At 42.5% G+C, this 26,235-nt stretch overlaps 1 protein-coding gene across 6 annotated transcripts in view; it reads left to right on the top strand.

Moving 5' to 3' along the window:
* The window catches only part of LOC135494137 (kelch-like protein 8), a 322,348-nt gene that overhangs the window by 199,121 nt on the left and 96,992 nt on the right, over positions 1–26,235 (top strand). For 4 of the 6 annotated variants that reach the window (XR_010448352.1, XM_064781936.1, XM_064781935.1 and 1 more), the window contains exon 6: positions 8,486–8,645. Coding sequence is in view for 5 of the 6 variants with exons in the window: in XM_064781936.1 (XP_064638006.1) it covers positions 8,486–8,645 (160 nt within the window). In the remaining variant the exon portion in view is untranslated. Of the gene's footprint in view, positions 1–8,485; positions 8,646–14,003; positions 15,569–26,235 lie in introns of those variants that run through there. The other 2 variants (XM_064781940.1, XM_064781937.1) reach the window with 2 other exon arrangements.

The following is a 26,235-nucleotide window of genomic DNA, read 5'->3' as shown; positions in this document are numbered from 1 at the left end:
TTGTCCGTTTCGGTGGCCACCTCACGCCATTTCAATAGCGTGTTGCTGCCTAACAGCCCATTATTACAAGACTGAGTCCGTGCCCTTTTATTGAGGCGGATAAGCACTGCGGCTGCCTGTACATTATTCGCATGCATTGAATCTGCCATTTTGAATTGGCAAAAAGCGTCTAGCACCAAGATATAAAATCCCAAAATATAACAGCTTTAATCGATACTTTCCGTCACAAGTAGTGATATGCTCGACCAACTTCTTTATAATCACCTGTGCCAAAACATACGTGCAGCTCCGGTATCTAGCAATACAGAGGTTGACACCCCCTGTATTTCTCCCGTAAGAAACAGGCTACGATCACTGAACTTAACCTGTCTTACAAACAATGTATCTGGTTTCCTCCTACTCTTAAAAATTCCAGCTTCTGGATTCAGCTTTGTTGTTGCCTTCTCCACTACGGTAGCTTCCTTGGACTTCAACCCGATTTCTTTCTCTGTGCTATTTGATACATCAGGAGTAGGAGCGTCCAATAAACTTGTCTGTTCTTGTAGTGTAGATGTAGATTGTGACATCACTGTAAGCTCTGTCATTTCACAATTCCAAGGTTTATTTGCAGCTGCTGTTTGATAACTAGGTAATGGTGGACCACCTGGTGACAACAGTTTACCAGGGCAAGCTGAGGTGCTCCTCTTCCTGTCTTGGTTAATGGCCTTCTCACTAGGAGGTTTCACTGGATCAGACTGCATTATGATTGGCTGCACCGGCTCTGTCAAATCTTGTGTCAATAACGGAGTATCTTTCAAGTCACCATTAATAACGCTAGCTTTCACAAGAGATGTATGTATAGGCTGTTGATTCAGAATAGACGACTGATAATCAATAACTGTAACAGGTTGTGACTGAACATCACAAACACGGGACGATGAAGTGTTCTTCATCTGCCCACGGTTTTGACTATTGTCCCCGCTTATAAGATTTGATTCAACATCACAAACAAGAGTTGATGAAGAGCTCCTCATCCGCTCATGGTTGTAATTGCTTGATGGTGATACTGATTGTGGCATGTAGACATGTGATTTTTGCCCACCGGATGAGGTTTTCCTCTTCTGATTTTGATAACACTGGTTGGAAGTGGAACTGCCGTCTTCGACTTTTCCAAGTTGGTAATCCTGGTTTCTAACTTCTCCAGAAGATTGAGGACTTGAGTCATCTCTGATGTCTGGTTTGGCACCGAGGATGCTGCTATTACCGGATCAATATTTGCTATGACGTGAGGCTTATGCTCTTTCCTATGATGCGAGGAAGGTATTGCATACCAACCCTCCCGCGCATTTGAGCCGCGCCAAGTTGGCGTGTTTTCCGGATGGCTTCGACCAGACCAATTGGGGCACTCATTAACAGTTGTTGTTTTATTTGATCAGTCACTTTCACCCCTACTAAAAATTGGTCTAGCGCCATCTCCCGTTGTAATGCGAAACCGCCGCTTGGGTACGCATTCAACGCAAGTTCCTGCAATGAGTCGGCATAAGCTTCATAAGTTTCATTTGAAGCCTGGACTCGCGCACGCAATCGCAGTTTGTAATATTCGCGCGTTACGTTATGAAAACGCTTGACTAACGCTGCCGTAAAATGATCGTAGGATAGTTCCGCAGACAAATGTAAATTTGCTACGGCAATGTAAGCCTGGTGATCTTATCTAGACAATAACTGTTGTCTACACTCGCACTCCGATACGCGCGCGAGATCTGCAAGTGTGTTGAATCTTTCCAACCAAATTCTGAAATTCTGGTTTACCATATAATTCTTTGGTGCCTGTACCTTTGCGGCACTACTATTACATATAATACGGGTTGGCTGCGCATTATCCAATTTGTTTAAAATATTGGAAAACGCAGACACCAACGCATTTGTTGGAGCGGGATTTATTCTTGATTGCCTCACGATTGCCAGTAAGGTACTGGTCTGCGTATCAGTTGGTCTCGATGGTCAGATGATGAATAATGTCATCAGTTATACAGAGGGAAAAGAAATCTCTTGGTGTCGGATCGTTTGGCAGTGGTGCTAATATCTCCTCTTTCCCGGTTAAGACGAAATCTTTGGGCCGAAATTCATCGGTCCTCTCCCATTCCCACGGTGGAGGTGCGGGGGCTGCTGCACGTCGTTGTCCACGGCCATGTTGTGCTCGTGCCTGTCCACATCCTCGACCGCGTGCTTGAGCTGCATTCGGAACAGCTGCTGGAACAGAAGGTGCGTTGGCTACAGGCACAGGTGCAGGTGGTGCAGGGACTGGCTGTGCTTGTGCTGCTCCTCAAGTGCATTCTCGTCCATGACCGTGTGCTCCTCGTATGCGTACACGTCCACGACCACGTTGTGCTTGTGCCCCGCCACAGCCCAAGCCAAGTTCAGGCGCTTCCTCGTTGTCTGTTTCCTCGCCGTCGGTATCACCCAGATCAGGTTGAACACGTGGCAAGCTAGGCCTTTGCGGACGTCTCAAATTGGGCTGGGCTTGCTGGGGATTTGCTGGGACTGCCTGTTCATCATCTCCATCCTCATTGTCGGTATCGAAAAGACCTATTGGTGGCTCCGATTTGCGCCGCTTTGGAGGGACTGGTGCTGGTGTATCATCATCTGCGCTGGATTGGTAATCACTAATAGATGCATGGATTGAGCGGGGGCTGGGGACATAGTCTTCATCATCGTCATCGACTTGCGGACCTGTTTCCATTGAAGCCTCAGCATTTGCTCCGTCAGGGCGACCCACATGAACTGTCGGCAAAGCTAGTTGAAAAGAAAAAATGGAGCAGGGTTATCCTCCAAAGTAGGGTCGTCTCGCGTCTCATCCTCCTCGCCTGTTGAACCATATTCACTGGCTTCCATTAGCTCTTCTCCAACTCCTTCATCGTCAGACGGTTCATCAACAGCCATTGGTGAAAATGAAATGGGATGATGGAATGATCCAGGCAGGATTCAATGGTTTTCTTACATCAAATAGCAGCTGGCCGGCGGTGATCACTGGCATATCGCACGTCAGCCTCACGGGGCAGTGCATGTGGCATGACGTGCCAGGCACGTCAGCCACAGCAAAAGGGTTAAATGATCATAATTTAATTAACAATATAGAAAACTACAAAGACCAAAATGAGTGCATGTATGAAAAGAAACTATTACTGAAACATTATTTACAAAATTACTCCTGTGGGGTCATCCTATGGGAGTCATCGCTCCTGCAAAATACCCCTCTGGAGTGGTTTTTAGGTAGCTCCCATAAAGTACCCAACTGGAGTGACTGATAGCTCCTGTGGATATTTCTCCTGACAGGCCCTGGCACTGGCGTAGAGCCGTGCCTTGTATCCGTTGCCAAAGTTCCTTCACCATCGGCATAGCAGTGCTGATAGGCCTAGTACTCGAATCAAAGTTTGGAAGCAATGGGCTAGGCGGGAATGAGGTTTTCATGACTGTTCTTCAAAGGATTTGATGTAAAGGTCCATACTGCCTTAACTGTTTGCCCCAAGGTTGTGACGATGCATCGACTGGACTGGTTTTTCACAACCTGCACTTCCAAGGAATTGATAGAAAGGTCCAGACTGCAATTACTTGTTGTCCTAGGCTGTGACCATGCATCTAATGGGCAGGTTTGTATCATGGTTGTCTACTGGGTTGCGGCTGTTGAATGAACCGTGGCAACTAGTAAGATTTGCTCTCTGTAACAACTTTTACCTTGTAATCACACTCATTACAAGAAGTTATATGTGCAATCAGATTGACTGAGCAAAGCTTCTCTTTTTCTTTTAATTTGGCAAGCGGCCATCTTGGAAACCATTTTTAGCTTAGTTTTGTGACGGAATATTGATTAAAACTGCCCCAGGAAAGAAAGATGCACTACCTCTAAGATCGCAAAATGGTCATCAATGACCAGAACTTCTCCCCATATCCACTGCAAAGGGCATGCATTTACATTACCCGAGATGAGCATATGGTCCCTGGACCATTCCAAGTTAAGTCCAAAATTGACTGAATAAATAAAATTCTCCAATTGGGTTCTAAAACTGGACTGGACTGTTGTTTTCTGTTTACTAGGATACTACCGTACCTAATGTTTCCGAATCTCTAATACAGATTTAAGCTGTCTTTACGAACTGTAACACTAGGTCACCTTTAACTCTTTCAGAACCACACCATGCATATACCGGGCCCGTTCACTGCGTACTACTGGCCCGCAGTACTCAGTACTGCCAAATTTTCCCAAAGTTCCATCCTTCACCACAGTCCTTATAAGTTTTGGTTAGTTATACAAGAAAAAAATGATGGCAGCACTGCACTCAATCCAATGCAGACCTCGTCCCTAAGTTTGGGTAATGCTAGCTATTTTACAATGAAACTTTCCAAAGCCAAGTTCGGATCCAGGCCGCTCGGTCTATACTGAGTTGTAGGTCAGGGGTATGGTACACTGCCCAAAGCCTGCGATAGCCAGAGAGTTAAACACTGCTTCAAGATGCTACTATATTTCAGCAAATTTAAGTAGATGCGTAAAGCTGCTGATAATGGCCTTTTCGATAATTACACGCGGACATAACTTTTTAACTGAATTAAATGTAACCTTCATGGACATTTCAGTTAGCTTTAAGACAATATCTTTAAGCTGCATTTAATGAACTATTTATGTACCTTTAACTTCTGCTCAGAGATAGATACAGCTATGACCAAGGTCCATTATGCGTGGCCGTTGGTTCCACCTTCTGGTGACTGGGGGTTGTGGCCGATTATGCTCATGTCCCTTGGTTAAGGGAGCATCTGGGGACACGCTTTGCTGTGACTGAGAGGAACCTTTTCAGTTGGTTGGGTGCAATCCTGTCCAGAATCCTGCCAACTATAAATCGACATCTGACACCATTGTTTCTGTCAGTGTGAAAGGAAGCTGTTGAGAATCAGTTCAATTTCAACACACAAGAGTCTTGTTTAATATCAAAGTAGTGAATCGAAATAGCAAATTACAAAGATAAGTTTAAATGCTGAATAGATGATGTCAACTCTTATATGTGTCCCTTATCCTGTCTTAAAGGATAAGTCAACCATGTAAAGTAAAGTATCTTTCCCAATGGTTGATTTAATACATGGACCCAACTTACCTGTCAGTGTGAAAGGAAGCAGTTGAGAATCAGTTCAATTTCAACACACAAGAGTCTGGTTTAATATTGTAATGCCAGAGATCGGGGAAAACCAGTTGTTTCCGTCGTCATGACGACGTGTGACCATATTTGGAAGGGATTCTTCCGGTAACTAATTTATGTAAGTAAACAGTGCAGACGCACTTCTATTTTCTCTTCTAACTTCAGTTTAAGATAAGTTCGGTAATGCAAACTTGCGGGAGGCATGTATTTGTACTCTCTGGTTAGGTTTTGATATATTGTAGATGTATTTCTGTCGCCGTATTTATGATTCAGAGCTTTCATTGTAGCGCGGTTTCTGCGTGTATATTTTCACTGTACATTCTCGCTGAGATTCGGCCTTTTTACCCCGTCTTCCGTCGATGATTACGACCGTCATTCTTATTCTATTTCTAAACGTAGCCTCAGGTTTGATTCATCTTGCAATGTAGAATCAAACCTGTGTGTTCATTTCTTTATAATTCCCAGTCTTTATAGTTTAAACATCGTTTTTCTGAAACATATCTACGGCCTTTCTTCGTCTCGCATCACTGTTTACATTTTTTGTCGTTACGTCATGTCATCTGTTGTCCTCGCGTCATGATTGGCCGAGGCGCAGGTGACGTCTCTCTGTTTGTAAATATTGGGACGTGTACGTTGTGCGGGAGTGGTGAATGGATCGCCGTAGGTGCAGGAAGCATCCGAGGCAGTGTAGGTTTTAATGTACAAAGTGAACAAAGTTTTGATTAGATTTAAACTGTATTTCTTGATTCAGTTATTCAACGTTTAGAGTGGATCTTTTAGAGACCAGACCCAGAACGCAAGAACTGTCAGATATGACAATATCAAAGTAGTGAATGCCTCAACCTTGAACTGACAGGTATATATAGCAGACATGCACACTTTCCAGACGTCCAATGACAGCCTTCCATTTCCCTGACAGGTCACCATAGAGACAACTCATACTAACAGAAAGTCAAACTCATAATTCCAACAGACCAATGCTGGACATGTCCTGATCCAGTTTGTTGGTGAATAAACATCAACAGAACCACAGTTATACAATAGCTTGATACTTAAGGTAAATGGCAATCACTGAAACAACACTACGTTCACTTAGACCTTCTATACTTGTTGACTTATAATCTTGCTTAAACTAATATCTCACACGAACTCCTTTCATAAGACTTGCCTTGGCTCTGACATGTTTCACATTATGGCCCTTGTATTACATGCATTCCCTTTGGTGATGCATGGCTCAAATTGTACACATGTTTTGTTATCATTAATTAAGGTCATGTTCACAAGATATCTGTGTTGATTGAATTCCTTAAAATTGTAACAAGTTCTGGACATGATTTCAACATGTTTGCCCAACCTGTAGAATGGATCTATATCGCATGCACACTCAAAATTCTATAAGTTTTCTCTTTTTACTGAAATACCAACTATTTTACCAAACTTCAAATTACTACAACTACAACACAATATTTCTACTATTAACCTGTTATGACTTGGTCATACAGCTCTTAGCACTTTTAAGCCAACCTTAAAGGTGCTTAAAAATCAGATTTTGCCCAGCAGGAGGTCAAATGGCATAAATTTGCCGTTTGAGTATAACTATGGCACCTTTATTAATTGCTAAAGCTGGACTGAAATTCAGTGCTGGAGGTTACATGAATATGACCTGAATGGTCTGTTTAAAGTTCATAGCTTTGGCGGCTAAGAAAGTGCCAGCTTTAAGCTTGGTACACATTAACCCTGACATCAGATAACAACCGACGCCAAATTTCAGTCCGATCTGAATCTTAACTTGGTCACCAGGGGGCCAAAAGTGAAAAATCAAAAATTATCGACTAGTTTTCGATGAGATTATCTTCTCCTAGCAAGAATACATCACATATCCTATGGGTTTTTGATTTGATCTAATTTTCAAGGTCACCGAGGTCAATGGCCTAAATCGCTGTTTGATTATAACTATCGCACGTTTCTTAACCGCTGAAGCTATGAACTTGAAATTTGGTACACATGACTCCATATGTCATATAACCTCGGACATCGAATTTCGGTCCGATCTGGTTCTCGACTTGGTCACAAGGAGGTCAAAACTAAAAAAGGTAAAAAGTGCAATATCTCGCTTTTTATGGGCTCCACACTACAGTGGAGACCATATTGATATTACTAAGGTACTAGGTTCTCGTTTCTTATTCTTCTTCCATGAACATTTATGGAGGTAGTCCAGCGAAACTGCTGGATATACCGAAAATCAATCACCCCAGTTCCATCAAACTCAACTTGATCGATGGAATATCGCAAAACGATTTTCAAAATTCGGATCATTTCGATGACTTCGAAGCGTTTTTATGCTCCGATTTTCTGATTTGTTTGAAAATCTCCTAAGCGATTCTGGTGACGACACGGAACATAAGTTCGATTCGATGACCTCACTTAAACCCGAGTTCAATATGTGTGTTGGCATTCTCATATAAAACAGTTAACTCGGCTTATAACTCGGCTCACTCGGTTCACGCATGCGCATTTGAAGCCGAGGCAGACCATTGATAGATTGGTTCCTGATCGACTCACTAGGGCGAATGAGACTCCCTGTAGTCCTAGTAGTCCTTATATCTATGTGTTTGGTCGCCTGATGCTTGTAATGAGTAGTGTTTTGGGGTTTCTAACGTTAGTGCATTTCTATAGACTATAGTATAGGCCTAGTACATGCCCATTGTTGTCGGACCTCTAGGCTTCGTAAAGATGATATACTTTCGATTGTCGGATGATCTATTTCCGGACATAGTAACCTCTGCTCTCGTCATATCCCCCTCCCCCTCTACGCATATGGATACCATCATCAGGTACCACTGCTTCCTCCACAATCCTGGGGCCCATCAAATTTGCTGGTAAGCATATTTCTCAGTCTAGTTAATTACTTGTTTTTGATGAAATCTTCATTGTAGTTCCTCCAAACAACGATACATCACATGTCGTATGTGTTTTTGGTTTGACCTACTTTTCAAGGACCTACTTTTTAAGGTACTCCAAGCAAGGATACATCACATGTTATACTGATTTTGATTTGACCCACCTTTCTAGGTCACAGAGCTCAAATGGCGCTTATTGGTCATCTATCCACGATATTATATGTCACATTGGTTTTTGATTTGATCTACTTTTCAAGGTCGCAGACAAGGTTAGATGGCATAAAATATCCATTTGGCTATATAGTATAGAATGTTTCTTAACCATCATGAATTGCCTGCAAAATATCTAAATGGTGAGCACAATGGCCCCTGGCCTTTTCATTTCCCAACTGGTTTTTAGGGTAGTCTGTTTCTTATTTTCAGGGCCATCTATATGCTGTCGGTGGTAATGGTGGAGTCACGTCATTGGATACCTGTGAGAGATATGACCCCCATCTAAACAAATGGACAGTGCTGGCCACTATGAACAAGAGAAGAGCTGGAGCAGGTGTAGCAGTCTTGAATGGATATCTGTATGCAGTGGGTAAGAACTGTTGAATACATAGTGGGAAGGCATTTTATGTCGTTCATACTCTCCCCAGGTCAGACTTCTGCATGTGTACTCTTATTGGACACACCCAAGGATAAATTAAACTATTTATAATAGAAAAATAATCAGCTAGTTCACGTAGCTACACCTAGGCGGTGCCCCAATGCAGCCTCTGCCTCGTAATGGCCGCTATTAATCAGTACTTTTTCCTCGGCACATTGTTGCAAATTGAGCCAACTTTCTCTTCGTTATTCTGTATCTTGCACTAGTTTCAAGTTGCAGAAGGCCCTCCCTTGGACACCTGTGGGAAGAAGACCATTCATTTTTCGTCATTTTCCCCGGTCGTCTTTTTTGAGCTGTTTTTTCCCGACTCTTTCACAAAAGTTTCCATCTTCATCACAAGCTTTTGATCACCTGACCCGTTCACTTTTACTGCGTTGGCACTGTGGCCGTATAAAATACATTTAGGATAGCGTCCATCCATTCATTGTTGTCATCTTTGTTGCTTTATTTGTGTTTTCCACCCTTTCTCCTGGGCCTCCTGCCCTTCTGGGTTTGTGACAGCCCTGTGTGTTGAGGATTCATAGCCTACCCCGGCTCTTCCCCGGGACAAGTCAGACCCTGCCGTCCCCGGGTCGACTTCATCTTCTACTGGTAAATCTGGTAAGAAGTTGAAGTAGTCAGCGCGGAGAGGGCCTAGACACCCTGGTAAGGGGAAGTCCTTTACTCTCCCTCCTCCTCCGCGGGACCCAACGCAATTCAGTGGCGAGGTCCCCGGGGCTCTGGAGAGGTTTCGCCCTCTCCTGACCCTGTCCCTCAGGCTGGGAACGCCCCCTTTTGGAATCTCATTCTCGACTTGACTTTGCATGCATGCTCTAGTTAGGCAGTATGTGCCTCTAGAGACATGTCCTCTCCATCGGTCAACCCCGCTCTCGGTCGGGTTCCCTTGGATCTTTTCGTCCCTCCAGCAGTCACTGCAGCACGCCGGTGATCTGGCTGCTAAGCAGGCAGTCAACGCTGTGGTAAAGCGCCAGGACCTGCTCATTGAGAGTCTGAGCATAGCCCGTGCCCAGTTTCTGCAGGGACATTAAGGACAACTCCTTTTAGTGTCCTTTTTTATTTCACGACTCCATTTTCAACACCTTAGGTGTCCAAATGCAGTCGGACTGCCTTACGGAGTTGTCCCCGTCTCCGAAGGCTGCCCCCCGCCCGCGGTCCTCTTCTTTGGCCGCGGGTAGGTATTGTCAGGCGAAGGCCCGACACCTCTGAGGCTCCATGGCCCTTCGTGGGTCCTTGTCCTTGCAGGGCTCCTCTTCCTTTCGTTCCAAAGGGCAGGCAGCGCCTGAGGCTCCCGCCCACTGCTCCAATAAGCGCCACCGCTCCTCAGGAAGGGGCAGGGGAGGCGGGCAGCCCAAGCACCCTTCAAAGCTAAGAGGGAGCCGCAGGGGCAATCATAAGTAATGCTCTAGTCCTTCCTCCAGTGCCTTCCATTCCCTGATCGGGATTTTTTTGGCTGTCGAGACAGCATCTCAGCCCGACAGTTCCTGTCTCTGCTGGGACTGCTCAATTTGTCGGTGGACCAGGTACCTTCCTCTCAGATGTCCCTGTTCATGGACGCCTCCCTCTATGGCTGGGGTGCCCATCTGTATGAAGGGGACCTGACCATGAAGTGGACCTGACCACCAAGGGCACGTAGTTAGCCGAGAATTCGCGTCTCTCGATCAATATTCTCGAGACGCAGGCTGTCATCCTGACCGTGAGTGCCTACACGTTTCAGTTGAGAGGCCACAGGGTTTCTCTCTTCTGTGACGATTAGATGGTGGCCGCATATATTCGGAGACAAGGGAGGATTAGTTCCAACACTTTGTGTCGCCTCACTTGGGAGCTCCTGCAGCTTTGTTGCCACTTGGACATTCAGCTCCTGCCCGTCACATCCCAAGCAAAAGGAACATCCTAGCCGATGCCCTCTCCAGGGCGGATTGCCTGGTCCAGACAGGGTGGACCTTTCTCCGTTAGGGGATGTCCCGTCTGGCAGGGATGTGGGATGCCCCGGTCGTGGATTTGTTTGTGACCCTGTTGAACAAGAGATTCCCCCAGTACTATTCGCCTCTCCCAGACGATGAGGCCTTGGGAGTGGACAGCCTGTCAGCCTCCAGGGAAGGCCTCAGTGCTGATGCAATCCCGCCAACCCCTCTGTTGCTGCTGGTACAGAACGAGGTGGCAAGTTCTCTGGTCAGAGTTTCTCTGATAGCCCTGTGCTGGCCGAACCAGATCTGGTTCCCGATCTTGCTAGAGCTCCTGACAGACAACCCCCGCTGTCTGCCGGGGTGGGATCGTCTTATGTATTACCCAATCGGTCGGGTCTGTAATCAAGACCCTTCTTTCTACATGCTTTAGACCTTGAGGCTATCATGTATTTCCTCAGTGAGAGAGGCTTTTCGGAGGACCTTTTCCGTAAAGTAGCTCAGTCTCAGAGATATCTGCCCTTGCTTCACACGACAGCAAGTGGGATGTCTTTCTGGAATGGTTTAGTAGGGAGCACAGAGTTCCTCCAGTTGCTCCCTCTCTTCCCAAATTCCTCGACTTCTTGAATTTCTTATTCCTAGTCTGGAAGGTTTCGGTTCAAGGAGTGAGGGCTATCGCTCTCCCATTTCAGTCACTTTAAAGTTGACCGATTCCTGGCCACCGTCTTGGGATGATACTGTCTCATCTTTGCTTCGCAATATGTCTTCAACGTACCTCTAAATGGGATCTCTCAGTGTTGCTAAGGGCTCTCATGGAGTTCCAATTCGAGCTTATGCACCAGGCAGATTTTAAACATCTGACCTTTAAGACCGTCTTTCTGGTTGCTCTGGCCATGGCACCAAGACAGTTCGAGCTCCATGATTTAGTTGTATTTTGATAAGACCAAGGAGCCTGCCGTTTGCCTCAGCAGGAAGCGCCTCTTTGTGTCTTATCGGGAGGAGTTCACCAGGGAGATAGCTGCTGCCAGGTGGTAAATGGTCACCATCCGGCTTGCCTACTCAATGACTCTCGTCTCTCCAGAGCTTCGTCGCCTGGGTGTCGCAGCTCAGCATGTGGCCTAGGTAGTCTGACCTGGGTAGGTATAAACTAATAGAATGACATTTTCACAGGAAATGGAAAGTGCACAGGGTCATTCTCATTTAACCAGACTCATCTACATCTATTTTTTTCCCTGACTGAAATCAGGGGAATTATCCCAGCTAGCACAAGTCACCTGTCCCAGAGCTGGATTAGCATTGTGTCAAGGTGTGGTCCAGGCCTGGCATGCCAAGGCACAACAAGTGATTGCCAGTCCTTGCGAATGCTTGCCAGCCTGGTTTCAGGTCTGTTATTGGCAGAATTTTCTTGGCTGGGCCAAGGCTGGCAAACAATCGAAATACACCTGGCACCCATGGCTGGGCCAGGGCTGTTCCCAGGTTGGTTGATTATTGTATGCCAAAGCAGAATTATTTCAGTACAGATTTTTGACTTTCGGACTGAATCTCTGCCAGAATCACGCTACAAATTTCGAAACTGTACAGTCTAGCTCATATAAATATCAACACCTACAACTTATGATACGGATCTCCGAAACAATTCAACTGTTTTCAATGTGACTTGCATAAGTTGTTGTTGTCTATAATATCAAGTGCATTATTGTCTTCATTATGTAATCATAAATTTACAAAAGGTTAAAAAAAACCTTTTTTATTTCTTGAAAAAAGCAATGGTGTTGTAGCACAGAAAAAATAAGACTGCCTTCTGTATTTTCATTTTGATATCTTACACTGGTTCCAAAAGACCTTAAAATACCTAAAAAGTATTTTTCTGGTTGAATATCAGCCCTGGATAATTCCTATTTGTGGTGACTTCTGACCCTGTTCCACTGCAATACAGAACAAGGTTATGGGGTTGGTCACACACAATCATTTCTACAGAATTATACACTTCCAGCAAGATTTAAGGTTGGGATTCACCTATGACACATCAGGGTCTTTCAAATAAAGAGTAGGGTCACGGCAAGTTTCCTTTGATCCCACTGCTCTCTCGGGAAATTTACTGTAAGCCATGAGGAAGCACATTTTAATTCAGCTACAAACTGATGCAAGACAATATACAAGGTGCAAAACAATAATAGAACGACCAAAAATTCAACGAAAAAATATCTTCTTCACATGGGGTATGATTTATCGGATTACAAATGCATACAACATGAATTGTTTACTTACTATTGAGTGGAACGATCTAACAATTTCGGCAGATGTGTAGGTAAATTTTGATTAGCTGCTAATTGGTAAAAAGGTAATATTCAAACCGCAATTAAGCTGCATGCACTCACTCATAGGTTTGCACTTAGTTATAAAAAATCAATAATTAGGTTGTATTCAATGGCAAACTTGTGACAGGCACATATACTGTTGTATCTTATGAGATTATTTGAAATATACACATCATAAATGTATGTAAGGTTTAAGCCAAATGGCCTGTTCAACAGTATTTGAATCCTATACCTCACACCACTTCGCCAAAACAAGCACGTTGATGGGAAAATGAACCGTTTTCTAATCTTAAAAACCAAGAAACTGGGCTTGATAATCACTAAACTATCAAATATCCCATTAGATAACAGTGACGTTAAATTCAATAATTTCAATAGAACAAAAATGTAATTTCTAAACCTTTTTGCAATTTTTCAAACTCCTTTCTTTTTTTTCCTCGAACGCAAAATTAAACCTGCTATAAAACTTGTTGTAGTCAGTCAAAATTGATAAGATGTGAATATCCCATTAGATGACAACCAATGGAACCATATGATACCCTTAGATGGTCCATTCAGCATCGACAACATACTAAGCTGCTACCCACAAAAATATGTGATGATGTGGAGTAGAAAAACGCATTTCGAAAATAATTCTCAAATCAGTATCATCACTATACTTCTCAATACTGGCCAAAAGTAAAGACGAAACATATCAATTTTTCATATCAATGTTTTCTTTGACATTATATCTAAATAGTTTCATAGAAATCAGTGAATTTGAAGCTGGCGTTTTCTTTAAAACGGAGCATTTGTAGTGGCTATGTTCTGCTGAGTGAAGAATTGTTTACGTTCTAGTTGTGCTGAAATTGGCTCGGGTCAACGCAATGTTTGGTCAGAGCCAAGTCCCGATTGGTTAAGTGGGAACGGACGAGATGACATCAATAGTTACTAGGGTGTTGGTTTTTTGGAAAATGGTTTGAGTAGAAAAAGAGAGTTGGCTTGGCCCTGAGCAATAGACATCACAAATATCACAAATATAGAGAACATCTCATTAACCCAAATCTATCTAGTGGACTTTACTTTTTCAGGAGTAGTAGTCATTATAGTGATAGTTCCCTCAGGGCCACAATAATGACTAGCCTTCGAGTGGTGTGTGACCCGGATATCCTTTTGCCTCTCTCTGCCTTGCAAGGCCATAGAAGTCATATAGTGATCAACCACAATCCCGGTTCTGAGAACTAGCAAATGTAATAAGGGAATTAGGTCAAATGCAACGGGGCCGACCAGGCCAAAATAAAGTAACCAGGCTGTAAATAAGCAAGAAACATATTCAGGCAAAACAACAGAAGACCTAGATAATTTTATCAGGCATTTTGAAGCATATGTCGCGTTTCACGAAGTTTCTCAGTTCACTTGAACAATACTTATTCTGAAAGTGTTGCCTTGGAGTGTGGTGTCCCCCAAGGTTCGGTCTTGGGACCCATTCTGTTCATAATCTACACATTGCCATTGGGCAATATCATGCTTGTTCATCGGGTTCCATTTCAGTTATTTGCGGATGAGAACCAGCTGTCAGGTTCCTTCAAGTGTGGTGATTGTCACCTTGGTCAGGGAGCAGTGGCGCAGACTGAGAATTGTATTGGTGAAGTCAAGGAATGGCTGCTTGTAAATAAGCTATCTCTTAATGCCCCAAAGACCGACTTCATCAATATAGTCCCCTCCCGTAAATCTGGCACTGCTCCCGATATTACAGTCGATGGTGTTACAATCACCAGTTCAGACTCAATCCGTGACCTTGGAGTCTTGTTTGACAGGAATATGACGATGCAGCCTCATGTGAAGAAACTTTGCCAGGCCGCAAATTTCAGTCTCTATAAGATAGGTAGAATCCGAAAGTACCTGGACAAGACTAGTACGGAGCAGTTAGTTCATGCCTTTGTCACATCCCGCTTGGATGGGAACAATGGTATTCTTTATGGATTACCAGCAAAGACAATTGCTCCCCTTCAGCGCATCCAGAACACTGCTGCAAGAATTATCTGTCGCAAACGCAAACGTGACCACATTACCCTCGTCCTCAAGGATCTCCATTGGTTACCCGTTGCATGCAGGATCAAATTCAAAATCCTTTTACTTTGTTTTAAATCCTTGAGAGGTATGTCTCCAAAGTACCTCCAGTCACTGTTAAGGGTGGGGACCAGTGTGCGCCTTACCAGGTTGTCCTGCTCCGAGCGCCTTGTCCCTCGCAGATTAAAAACCAAATATGGAGATCGGGCTTTTACAACTGCTGGCCCTACACTCTGGAACAAGCTGCCAAGCAACATCAAGGCAGCAAACTCAATTAATCACTTTAAAACCCTTCTTAAGTCATGGAGAACAGTGCTTTGGGCAGGGCAACCTGGAAAGGTGCTATACGAATATATTATTGTATTGTATTGTATTGTGTTGTGTTGTATTGTATTGTATTGTATTGTATTGTATTGTATTGTATTGTGTTGTGTTGTGTTGTATTGTATTGTGTTGTATTGTATTGTATTGTATTGTATTGTATTGTATTCACCTTTGGGGGACCAAGAAAAGTGTACGGCACTGTCAAATTTCTTAGACTCGGATTTTTCTATTCAAACAGTTGAAGGAGCGCATGAAGGTTAAGTTCAACCCCAACAATTTCGAGTTGGTGAATGTACAAACCCTTTTTAATAGAAAAGAGCAGAAAAAGGAACCAGAGGACCGTTTTGTCTTCCTTATTCAGGGCCTGCGTCCCTCCCTAAAGAATTTTGTGATGTCACAAAACGTAGTGAGTTTAGATAGCACTATTCAGGCTGAACGGTCAGGTGATTCATCGTAACCCGAAGAACCAGAACCAGCAGCCACTGCTTCGGTAAATGCTGTTGTTATGGGTCATGACAACACCAGTTTGGGGATAACATCGAACAACTGTGTAGTGGCGTGGTCGCTCTTGCACAAGTTCAATAGCAAAAGCTCCAGCACCCAGAGTCATTTAAAAATAATCAGGCGAAGGGCCAGTATAACCATTGTGCAAAACCAGGCCCTGCTGGCTCAGATCAGTGGGGGCCATAACCAGGCCCAAGTTATAATGTTCAGAGGGGTGATAGACCAGCTTATTACCGAAATGGCAGAACCACAGAGGGGTCATAATCTGTGGGCGTGTTGGTCATGGAAGCATGACTTGCCGGACGAAGATGACAGAGACCATAGGGTCAGGAGGGCCTCGAGGCCTCAACGGCGTGTGACCTGCTACAATCGGGGGGTCAAGGGCATATTAGTAGGGAGTGTCAAGAGCTGAGAATTAACAACTCCAACAATAGTCTGTTAAATTAAGGAGCGCTCAATTTAAAGGGGGAAAGATGAGCACTGTTGATCCTGTTGATAACCATGATTATGAGAAGAAAACAAAATTGGCAGCTCTAAACAATGACAGTGGATGTACATTTGGGTATGACAATGCCACTCAATCGAGCAGTAATCCCACAGTAGGTGATCGCATACTGCCAAATATGGTATCTAGCAATGCATCACACGAAGTAGGGTTGCTGACACATGAGCATGCCATTGAAACTGGGATTTATTGCACCTCGGAAGTAGCAAAAAATGAGAGTAATTGTACTCAGTATGATATTGATCAGGATTGTTCAAGGTGAAAGAACAATTTGGTTAGTTTGTACTACTAATCACTTCCGGTTTTATATGGGTTTATGCTGATAAGCCCGATTTTTGAGGCGTGTCGCCACGTTTGAACGCAAGAAGAAGCCAGGTGTGCTACGGATGGCCACCTGAATTGGCTTCAGCAGCGAGGCTATCGCCAATCAGCTTGCGTCTTGATGTCACATGATTTCAAAATTGCAGCCTAAAGTGGCGGAAAAGACGCTACTGGATACCGATTCTGGGCAGGTGTGCTCTGACCAGGATCGACTTGCCACCAACTTTGGCGTCAAAATATTAGAAACACGTTTAAATCATTTGTGAGACAGTAGCACTCGAAGTCAGTTTGGATGATCTTTCTGAGATATAATTTGAATAGTAACTGGGAGTCAGTGGGGCCGGAGCCAAAGCTCTTATTCGAAAGGGCTTTGTAGGTTGCTTATTGGGACAAAACAAAGATGAGATTTAGCTGCTTCTTGACAGTTTTATTTGGTGACAATAGAAATACGTAATCTTCTAGACTAAATACATAGTCTGTGTCAAGACCACTAGCGAGTCAAATCACAAGTGCGCAAAGTTGGCGGCTAGTGTGCTGCAGGCTTCAGAAAATGAAAGAGTATCGATCGGGGAGATCTGATCATATCAGGGCAGTGACAAGAAGCGACCAATGAAAAAATGCAAAATGTGAAAGAACTGTGGGACCTGAAAATGTTATTGTTATGGTTAGGATGGATTCAATTGGGGCCACAGCCGGTTTAAAGACCAGCTCCCCGAGAGACCGTCTTCTTTCCTGAAAAATAGAAAGCGAGATGATGCATTATATAAGTGAGTACTGATAGAATTGCAACATAGATTAGGGAGAAAATTATTGAGGAGCTAAGCAACTCTAAGAGAAAGTGAAAATGAGAATGACACCAACCCAGTAACGATGCTAGGTCACCAGCGGTTGGCTTAATACTAAGTAATGATTAATGCATCTTACGATGAAAGGCAAATCTTTTAATGTATGTAGGAAAAATGAGAGATACAATGGTGTCGCTCTTCCTGGCTGGAAGCTGGGCCTACCTTGCTTCAAAGTGGAAGACTAGTTCACTAGTTTGAAACTATATTATGGCTAAAGACAAGATTGTCTTCTCCATCGATGGCGCAGAAGGCATCGGTGTGGCACCAAAATATTAGAAACATGTTTAAATTATTTTTGAGACAGCAGCACTCGAAGTCAGTTTGGATGATCTTTCTGAGATATGATTTGAATAGTAACTGGGAGTCAGTGGGGCCGGAGCCAAAGCTCTTATTCGAAAGGGCTTTGGACAAAACAAAGATGAGATTTAGCTGCTTCTTGACAGTTGTATTTGGTGACCATAGAAATACGTAATCGTCTAGACTAAATACATAGTCTGTGTCAAGACCACTAGCGAGTCGAATCACAAGTGCGCAAAGATTAGGAGGGGCACTGTGCTTTGGATCATCGTAAGAAGAGCAGAAATGACAGTCAGACAATGTGTTTTGGAGTAGTGGGCCCTACAAAAAATTTTGTAGAATTTCTTGGTGGCCAGGTCCTGAAACCGAAATCACTTTTCTGAATCGAATGGATCAAGGACACTGAGGGGGTTGAAAAAGACTGGTTCAGAGAGAATTTGATACCTTGTGTCAACAGTGCTGAGGATGGTGAAAGTTGCTTGGGAAGTGATGCCATCCCTCATGTAGTGATACAGTTTGGTGCAACACCAGAAAAACCCGACCAACGCCGTCCGATAGAGGCCGCCAGTGTAATCAGTCACGTGCCGCCATTGACGAATCAGCTCGCAGCAATCAATCACAATGGCAGCCTCAACGAGATGCGGTATCCGTTTGAATTACGCTTTGTTATCTGATATAAAATTGCCGAATTACAAGAGAGAAAAACGAGTAGTCCATAATAACACCAGTCAAGAGTTTTATGATATCTCAAACCTGGATGCCAACAAGACCAACCTCCACCCCACCCCACCCCCACCCCACCCCCACCCCCAAAGTAGGAGAGGCCAAGACCACAGTACACCCCCCACAAAATGCCCAACTTTTTTACATTAGACAATTAGATATAGGAAAGCTACCATCAGTAATAAACTTTGGGTGCAGGGAAACTGGACTCATGCAGTCATGATTAGCATGATCATCAAGTGAAAAATGAATTTTCAAACTTCATTTAAAATCTAGAGTGAAAAATTTAAATCTCAGTAGTATCAGAATGATGGTGTTTCACATTAGCATGAAACAAGCACGATTTAAAACTAGGTATATTGCATAGATCAACCCCCCAAGCTCCCTAGTGACCCCCTCGCAATGACCAATTCAATTTTTTGCTGTCACATCATTAAAACCTCCAATTTCGGCATGCAAGTGGACAAAGAAAAAAATGTTCCAAAACACCAGAAGCAGTGTTATTATGACTCTAGATGGTATTGCCCTCTCGCGGATCTATCGGCAACTAAAATATTATCTCTAGAAATGCCAGTTTTTGAGCCGTAAAAACGCCTCAAAGGCTTATTTTCCTGATTTTCCCTGTTTGAACTTCATCAATGCATGCAAAGCGGCGGTACAAAGGTGGACAAAGGATTTTTTTGACTAAATTCACTGAAATTTTGCACAGTATTAGCTAGACATTAGAGGAAACCAATGGGCTATCGGCAAAGTGCGTAATGCTCCCCACCGCCTGATTAACTCAGCTTTTGGAGATTGCCCTAAGCTAAGCGCACTACTGCGTTGATCGGCCGAGATGGTAATTAGTGCGCATGCGCAAGTTCGAGGTCGGGGATTTCTGGTATTGGGATGGAGGGCAAAACTCCATCGGTAGTTTCTGGAAATATATATGCACATTCGAAAAGCAGGATGGTCCGCCTCCCCGAAAAACATGTGTTTGCAGAAAGCTAGTCGGAACGACACAATTTTGGATGCTGCACCAACCAGGCCGAGGCCACCATCATCCGTGTGCAGAGACCCAGTGACCCAGTGACGCTTACCATGCCAAAATGAGTTGGTGAAAATAGCCTGAATGTCAGATACGAGTTTCTTGAGAGGTGATAAAATATGAAACTTGGGCCACAGCCTTGGGCCACAGCCTTGAAGCTGCCAAGCAATTGATGACTAGGAATCTGTTCTTCAGAGAAGGGAACGGGAAGATGGGTTTCCATTGACTAATTATGCACGTGACAGATTGTAAGGTATTCTCCCAGTTCTGGTCTTCAAAGGTCGCACTATTCCCAAGTTGGATACCAAGTAATTTTAACCCATTACTAGTCCATGAGAGATTGAGTGGCGTGTCCAATCTATCCTTCCAGGCCCCACACCACATACCCTTTGTTTTTACCATTGATTGTTGCGGATGAAGCAAGCTCATTGACATCAAGGCAACGTGACATGGTTTTGAACTCAGAATTTCTGGCTATGAAAGCATCAATATCATCAGCGTAGCCAGACAGCTTTGAAAGCTTTTCCCGACAATGGAAAAACCATATACATTTGGATTAACCCTTATATAATGAAGAAGCGGCTTTATACATATTGCGTAGAGTGAACCTGCAAGAGGGCAACCCTGACGAATAGCCCTTCCTAATTTGAAAGGACAGGTGAGGTCCCCCCATTCAGTTTGAGAAGACACTCAGGATGGCTAAAGCTAAGTTTGACGAACGATATAAACTTCTTGCTGTACCCTAGCGCTGATAGACACTTGAGAAGCCTATCGTGATTGGGAAAGAGGGTAATGACAGATCTTGTACAAGACTTCGGGAGTTAATTATTTTAAACCAAGCAGCAAAAGACCTCACACATGTCACTGCCCAGCATGTCCCAGAACACTCTATTTCCTTTCCTCTATTGCCTTATTTCCCACGACTGTTCTTCCAGTCGGACCAAAATGATTTAATTTCATCTATGTTATTGTCTTTCTGTAAGAATGGATTGATTTAGACACCAACGATTTGAGGATTTTGATTCATGACCAAGCTGCCAAGACAATTTGACTGGCTTGTGATCAGACCTGAAGGATGGAAGTGCCAAGGACCTGAATCTTACTAATCAAATTGTAATCAAATTAGTTATATATTACCAATTAATTACTAATATCTAGGTAATAAATTGGTAAGATAAATATTATAAATATGTAGTGTACATTATAAAAGTATGACATTATTTAATTATAAAGGCTCTATTATCTACATGTGTGTGTATATTTATATACTGGAGTACGGAACTATTATTGTGTTTAATAGTTTTGAGTAAATTCATACCAATAACATTGATTGACAGAAGGCTGCGCAAGGGAATAGCTTTATGCTGCAGCCCGGGTATTGCAGTCGGCATGCTAAAATTCCACTAATCTGTGTTTTAAGGGTTTTTTATCACCACACATTAGACTAGACCAATCATTGTACGAAATAAACAAATATATATAATGATCAATGTCCCACCTCTTATACCTAAACATTGAAATGTTTCAAGATAAACAAGCCAAATAAGTGATCCAAACATGAAATTAGGACATTAATCACAATTTGAATAAACAGGTATCTCCCAAGTCTATTCATTAAATACCTTGCATTACCAGCAGGTTATATATACAATATTGAGGGATGCAAGCATCCCCCGCACATTGCTTTGAAAGTGGAATGTCCATACCAAGAACATTAGTGTTGCCAAATGAGAAGTATTTATCGAAATAAAGAAAACAGAACAGGCTTGGGATAATATAACCAATTGAAAATCAAAAGTATTCATTAAATATTCTTTTAATGCTTTATTTTTGGAACTTTTCAATGTTTAGATACAAACTAGGTGTTATGAAATATCCCTTGTAACAGGGTCTACCATTATCCGACGAAGACAAATCAATGCCTCAACTCCCTGCGGCTGCGGAGAGCAATATCGATTGCGTGGAAAGAACCAGGAAGCATGACGAGGCGAGAATAAAGTTAGAAAAGGGCCTTGATTGAATATTGCGCCTCTTGAATCTTAAATCACTTCTGTTCATATTGTGATCAACACTATTTGAACAGAGAATGTTTTATTTAACCAGCCTGACAACTGAAAAAATGCTGTTGGTTCTTTCTTAATAAAACCAGTAAACTTCCGCAATTGCCATAGGATGGACACATTTGCCACAGGTTTTAAGATGTCTATGCAGGGCACCTAGTCGATAATAAGGCAATCAAAATTTTAAAGTTAGGGCTTGATACATTCAGGATAATTCTCTGGTCAAACGGTCGGAGTACTTTGATAACGGCTGATCGATACCTACGGTAAAGGTATAGCCACCCCCCCTCATCCCAACTCACCCAGACCTGCACATGCCGAAGGCCTGGGCTATACACAGCCTTTGAGCATTGACTGGTTGGGCTCAATGGACTGAAAGGCTGGTGTGAATCCATAAGCGAGTTGAAACATCCATGGTGTAATTATAAAGTCTTGTCTAAGAATGCTAGTCTAAAAGGGACAGGAACTGGTTTCTCATTTAAGTGAGAGCACACCTGCCCAATGAAATTCTGTCAGCAATAACACATACAGTATCATACCGTCTTCAAACTCACTCGTGGAGCCGAACTCGTGGTGAACTTCAAACAGAACTTACTAAAGAAATAGCATCCCTGTATTCTGGTTGAAACAATTAAGATTTGTAAGTTATATCGAAAAATGCTAGTATGAGAGAGATAGGAACTGGTTTGTTATTAAAGGGACAGTACACCTGCATATTGAAATGCTATCAACAATTAACATATACATGTACAGTATAAACAATCTTCAAACGCACGTGCAGAGGGGCATTTTGTGAACTTCATACATAACAAGCAGTGTAGTCAGATGCAGAGGGTTTTGAATGCTGCTGCGAGGGTTGTATGTCTCGTGCCTCGCTTTGACCATATCACCCCAGTACTTGTGCATCTACACTGGCTTCCTATTAAGTACCGGATAATTTTCAAGGTCTTACTTCTAGCGTTTAAGGCCCTCCAGGGTAATGCTCCTCAGTACCTGGTTGATATGGTCAACGTCAGGCAACCATTGTCTCATCATAGATTGTGTGGTTACTCTGAGCTATTGCTTGTGATAACTTTTGGGGACCGGGCTTTTTGCTTCGCTGCCCCCAAGCTTTGGGACAATCTCCCCAGGAGTATTAGGTTGGAAGGAAACATCGGCCAGTTCAAATCACTCCTTAAGCGTCATCTTTTAAGGGGGTGCTTTGCTTTCTAAAGCGCTCGAGAATATGCCTTGCATAATCGAGCGCTATATAAATCCTCTTATATTATTATATTATTATTATAACTTATTTTAAGTGGTATTATGCCTGTCTTCAAACGCACACGTATTCAGTACTGCATTTGGTGAACGCCATACAGAACTGATCAATGTGAACTTATCCCTGTATTCTGGTTGTGACTTAGTCAAATCATCATAAACATGGTAACTTGTCCACGAAAATTGAAACTCTCTACACTACACCCAGCAAAGGTTCTTAACCCTTTCGCTACTGGCACTATGTGCATGCTCTGTACTGAGCCAGATTTGATCAATTTTAGAGGTTTTTTTCAAAGGGCTGCTGCACTATGTCAGATCGAGAAAGAAAGAAACAACTACTTAGTTGTTATGGACAACTACCTAAACTTTATTTTTACCAAAAAATTAACTTATGCAAATATGCAAATTAGGTCATACAGCCTAATTAGCATATTCTGAAAACTGAAATCAGGTGGTTGTTTTCGGAATAAAGCTCACTGGGCCATTTATTTCAAGCTTTCTTGCAAAAAACCTAAACAAGAGTCATTGCCACCCTTCTCCTCCATGTTTTCTCAAAATAATTTTATAAAAATATTGAAAAATGAATTTTTGAGGATATTTCTCCCAAAAAGAGGGAAATTGTTAAATTCCGCGTTGTTTGTGAAAAACCGTCCAAAAGTGTTTTTGTGTGGATTTCTTGCAATTTTGCATGTTACAGGTTGGAGCTTCACTATGAAATGTAACAGACGTACATGTACTGTGGTTACAACTCAATTATGGTGGATATAATGATAATATTTCTCAAAAATCGTTAGACTTAAAGTTTCAACTTTAACTTTCTTTTAATCAAAGTGACAGACAAATGAAGGTGCGCACTGTTCCTGTATAGTCCTCAATTTGGAAATGATGTTCATCAACTTGACTAAGAACGGTTCCAAGATAAACGTTTGAGTCCAATCTGAACAAACACGTGTCGCCGACATTGAATATACGTTTTCCTGATTTGTCAGTGGATTTCTTGGACTTCTTGCGTTTACGACCGAAATATCGCTAATGACCGCCTGCACCAACTTTCGAATCCAACCGAGCTTTTTTCTGAGGAGGGAAGTCACCATCATCATTCCTAGTCAGGTCCATTTTGAAGACGAGTATACCTGGAATTGTAAAGGCGAGTGTAAACATAATGGCAGTGGCTAAATGGGGGAGGGGGGGGGGGGGGGAACTGGGGGTGGCTCCAACAGACACAGCTTCTATTCTAATTCAATTCTGACACTGACCAGTGTTGAAAGAAAGGAAGTATCCTACAGATGTCCACTTTTATTTCAATGTAGATTCAAATAATATTTAATTGCAATCAAAATAGCCTCGGAACTTACCATCAGTCCAAAATCAGAGTAGTAATCACGCCTGTCTATAATGTCGGTTGCATTTCTGATGACACATCTTGGAGGCTGAACCTGAAATAAAGAGTAATTTATTAGAATAGAATACATGCATACAAAGCCTACGGGAATACAGTATAATGATTTCAATCATCTGTTTGTGAATTCATAGATGAAGGGAAACATCGCTTAACTTACCACTTATCTTGTTCACTGCCGGATCAATGATGTCGACGTACTGGGCCTATATACATGTAGCCTCTCGAATCAACTAAAGCATCACATCAGCCGGATTAAGTCGAGAAGTTATCTGCAGTACACACCATGCAACCAGCTGAAATTAAAGAAAAAGGCATTTTAGTAACTGAAGGAATGTTTACCAGTCAACAAAAGGCACTGTTTTGGCATCACCCTGTACAAAAATACCACAACAAACTGGAATGTGGGTCAATGGGCGAGTTCATTTTGCTAACAGGTGGATAATATACCAAGAACTTTTCTATATTTGGCGAATTCTTAAGACTATATTTATCAATTACATCTGTAAAGATATTTTCAACATAAACTATGGTATATGCTAACTCATGGCTTGTTCATAAGCACGATCATGACTTATTATTGTATTATTACCCATGCTGTACCCCTTTCACCAAAATAGACCCGACCATCGAACTTCAAAACTCAACTATTTTTAGACATTTGTTTTTCAAATGCATTTTCTGCATGAATAGACAGCAAACTAACATAAAATAGATATATATTTTAAAAGTAAAGATTTAAATGAATACTTGAAGTAACTCGTTTTGCTAAATAACGATCAAGGGAATTCGAAGTTGTACGATGAACTTGGCACCCCATCTCAATCTCCGTCTGCAAGTCGGCCATTTTGAATTTGAGCAGATCAAAGTTTGAGAAATTTCAGAATAAACGCATGATTCTGTACGAAACTGAAATGAGTTATGCAATCAGCCGGGGTATTTATGATATATGATATTATGCCTACCCGGCTATCTAGTCTTGAAGAATTCCGAAATCTGTAACTTGTCGAAAAATCTATAAAAAACATGGAAATCGCCATTGTTTCGTTAATTTTGGTCCAAATTTCATGAAATTTTCAAGCCGGGTGAATGGTCATGTGACACAATTTATGAGCCAATGAAAACCGTCGTATCTAATTCGAGCACGTGTACAGAAGCACGCTGATGTTTGAACGATGCCAATGCATTAACCCTTTGGCTGAATGGGTATTGCGATAATGTGTGAGATGTGTATTGGCGACAATGTTTACATAGCGGTTAACAGGCTTTTCGCATGGACCAATCGTTGGGCAGCAGGCTAGTAGGCAGAATGGTTTATTTTGATGTCATGTTTAGGCTTAGCTGAAACAGCTGTGACCGTAGGGGAGTCGATACAATACCGCAGTGGCCGGCGTCCGGCGTCGTCGTCGTCGTCGTATCCTATTTAAAAAAAGTGGCACGTTTCTTAACCGCTAAAGCTATGAACTTAAAACTTGGTACACATGACCCCCTAGGTCAGATGAACTTGGACACTAAATTTCACAAAAAACTTGAAAAGTGTGATATCTCAATTGATCTCAAATATCTATAGGTCAAACCAAAGTCAGTATGACATGTGATGTATCGTTGCTTGGAGTAAGTACCATAAGAATATCATCAAAAACAAGTCAATAATAAACGAGATATTTCACTTTTTACCTATTATAGTTTTGGCCTCCTGGTGGCCAAAGTACTTTTTAGAAACAATTATTTTGTATTCAAACCAGCGTTTTTATTTTTTAAACCGTCGGTTTATTTTCAAACCAGGAAAACATACACAAATTGTTTCCATACCATAGTAGTTCTGCAAATCCATGGTTTGGAAACCATACCAAGTTGTCCTTTTTATTATTTCAAACCATGTGGATTCGCAAAGTCATTATTTCAATGGTTTACAAACCACGAATATGTGCGTAAAACATTCTTTGCATCCCATGAAAAATTGTATACGCTACAAACTTGTGGTATGCATA

Source organism: Lineus longissimus, chromosome 9 (assembly GCF_910592395.1).
Source record: "Lineus longissimus chromosome 9, tnLinLong1.2, whole genome shotgun sequence".
In the NCBI taxonomy this organism is placed as follows: domain Eukaryota; kingdom Metazoa; phylum Nemertea; class Pilidiophora; order Heteronemertea; family Lineidae; genus Lineus; species Lineus longissimus.
Note: the sequence above shows the minus strand (reverse complement) of the source record. Positions and strands in the feature narration are given on the sequence as shown.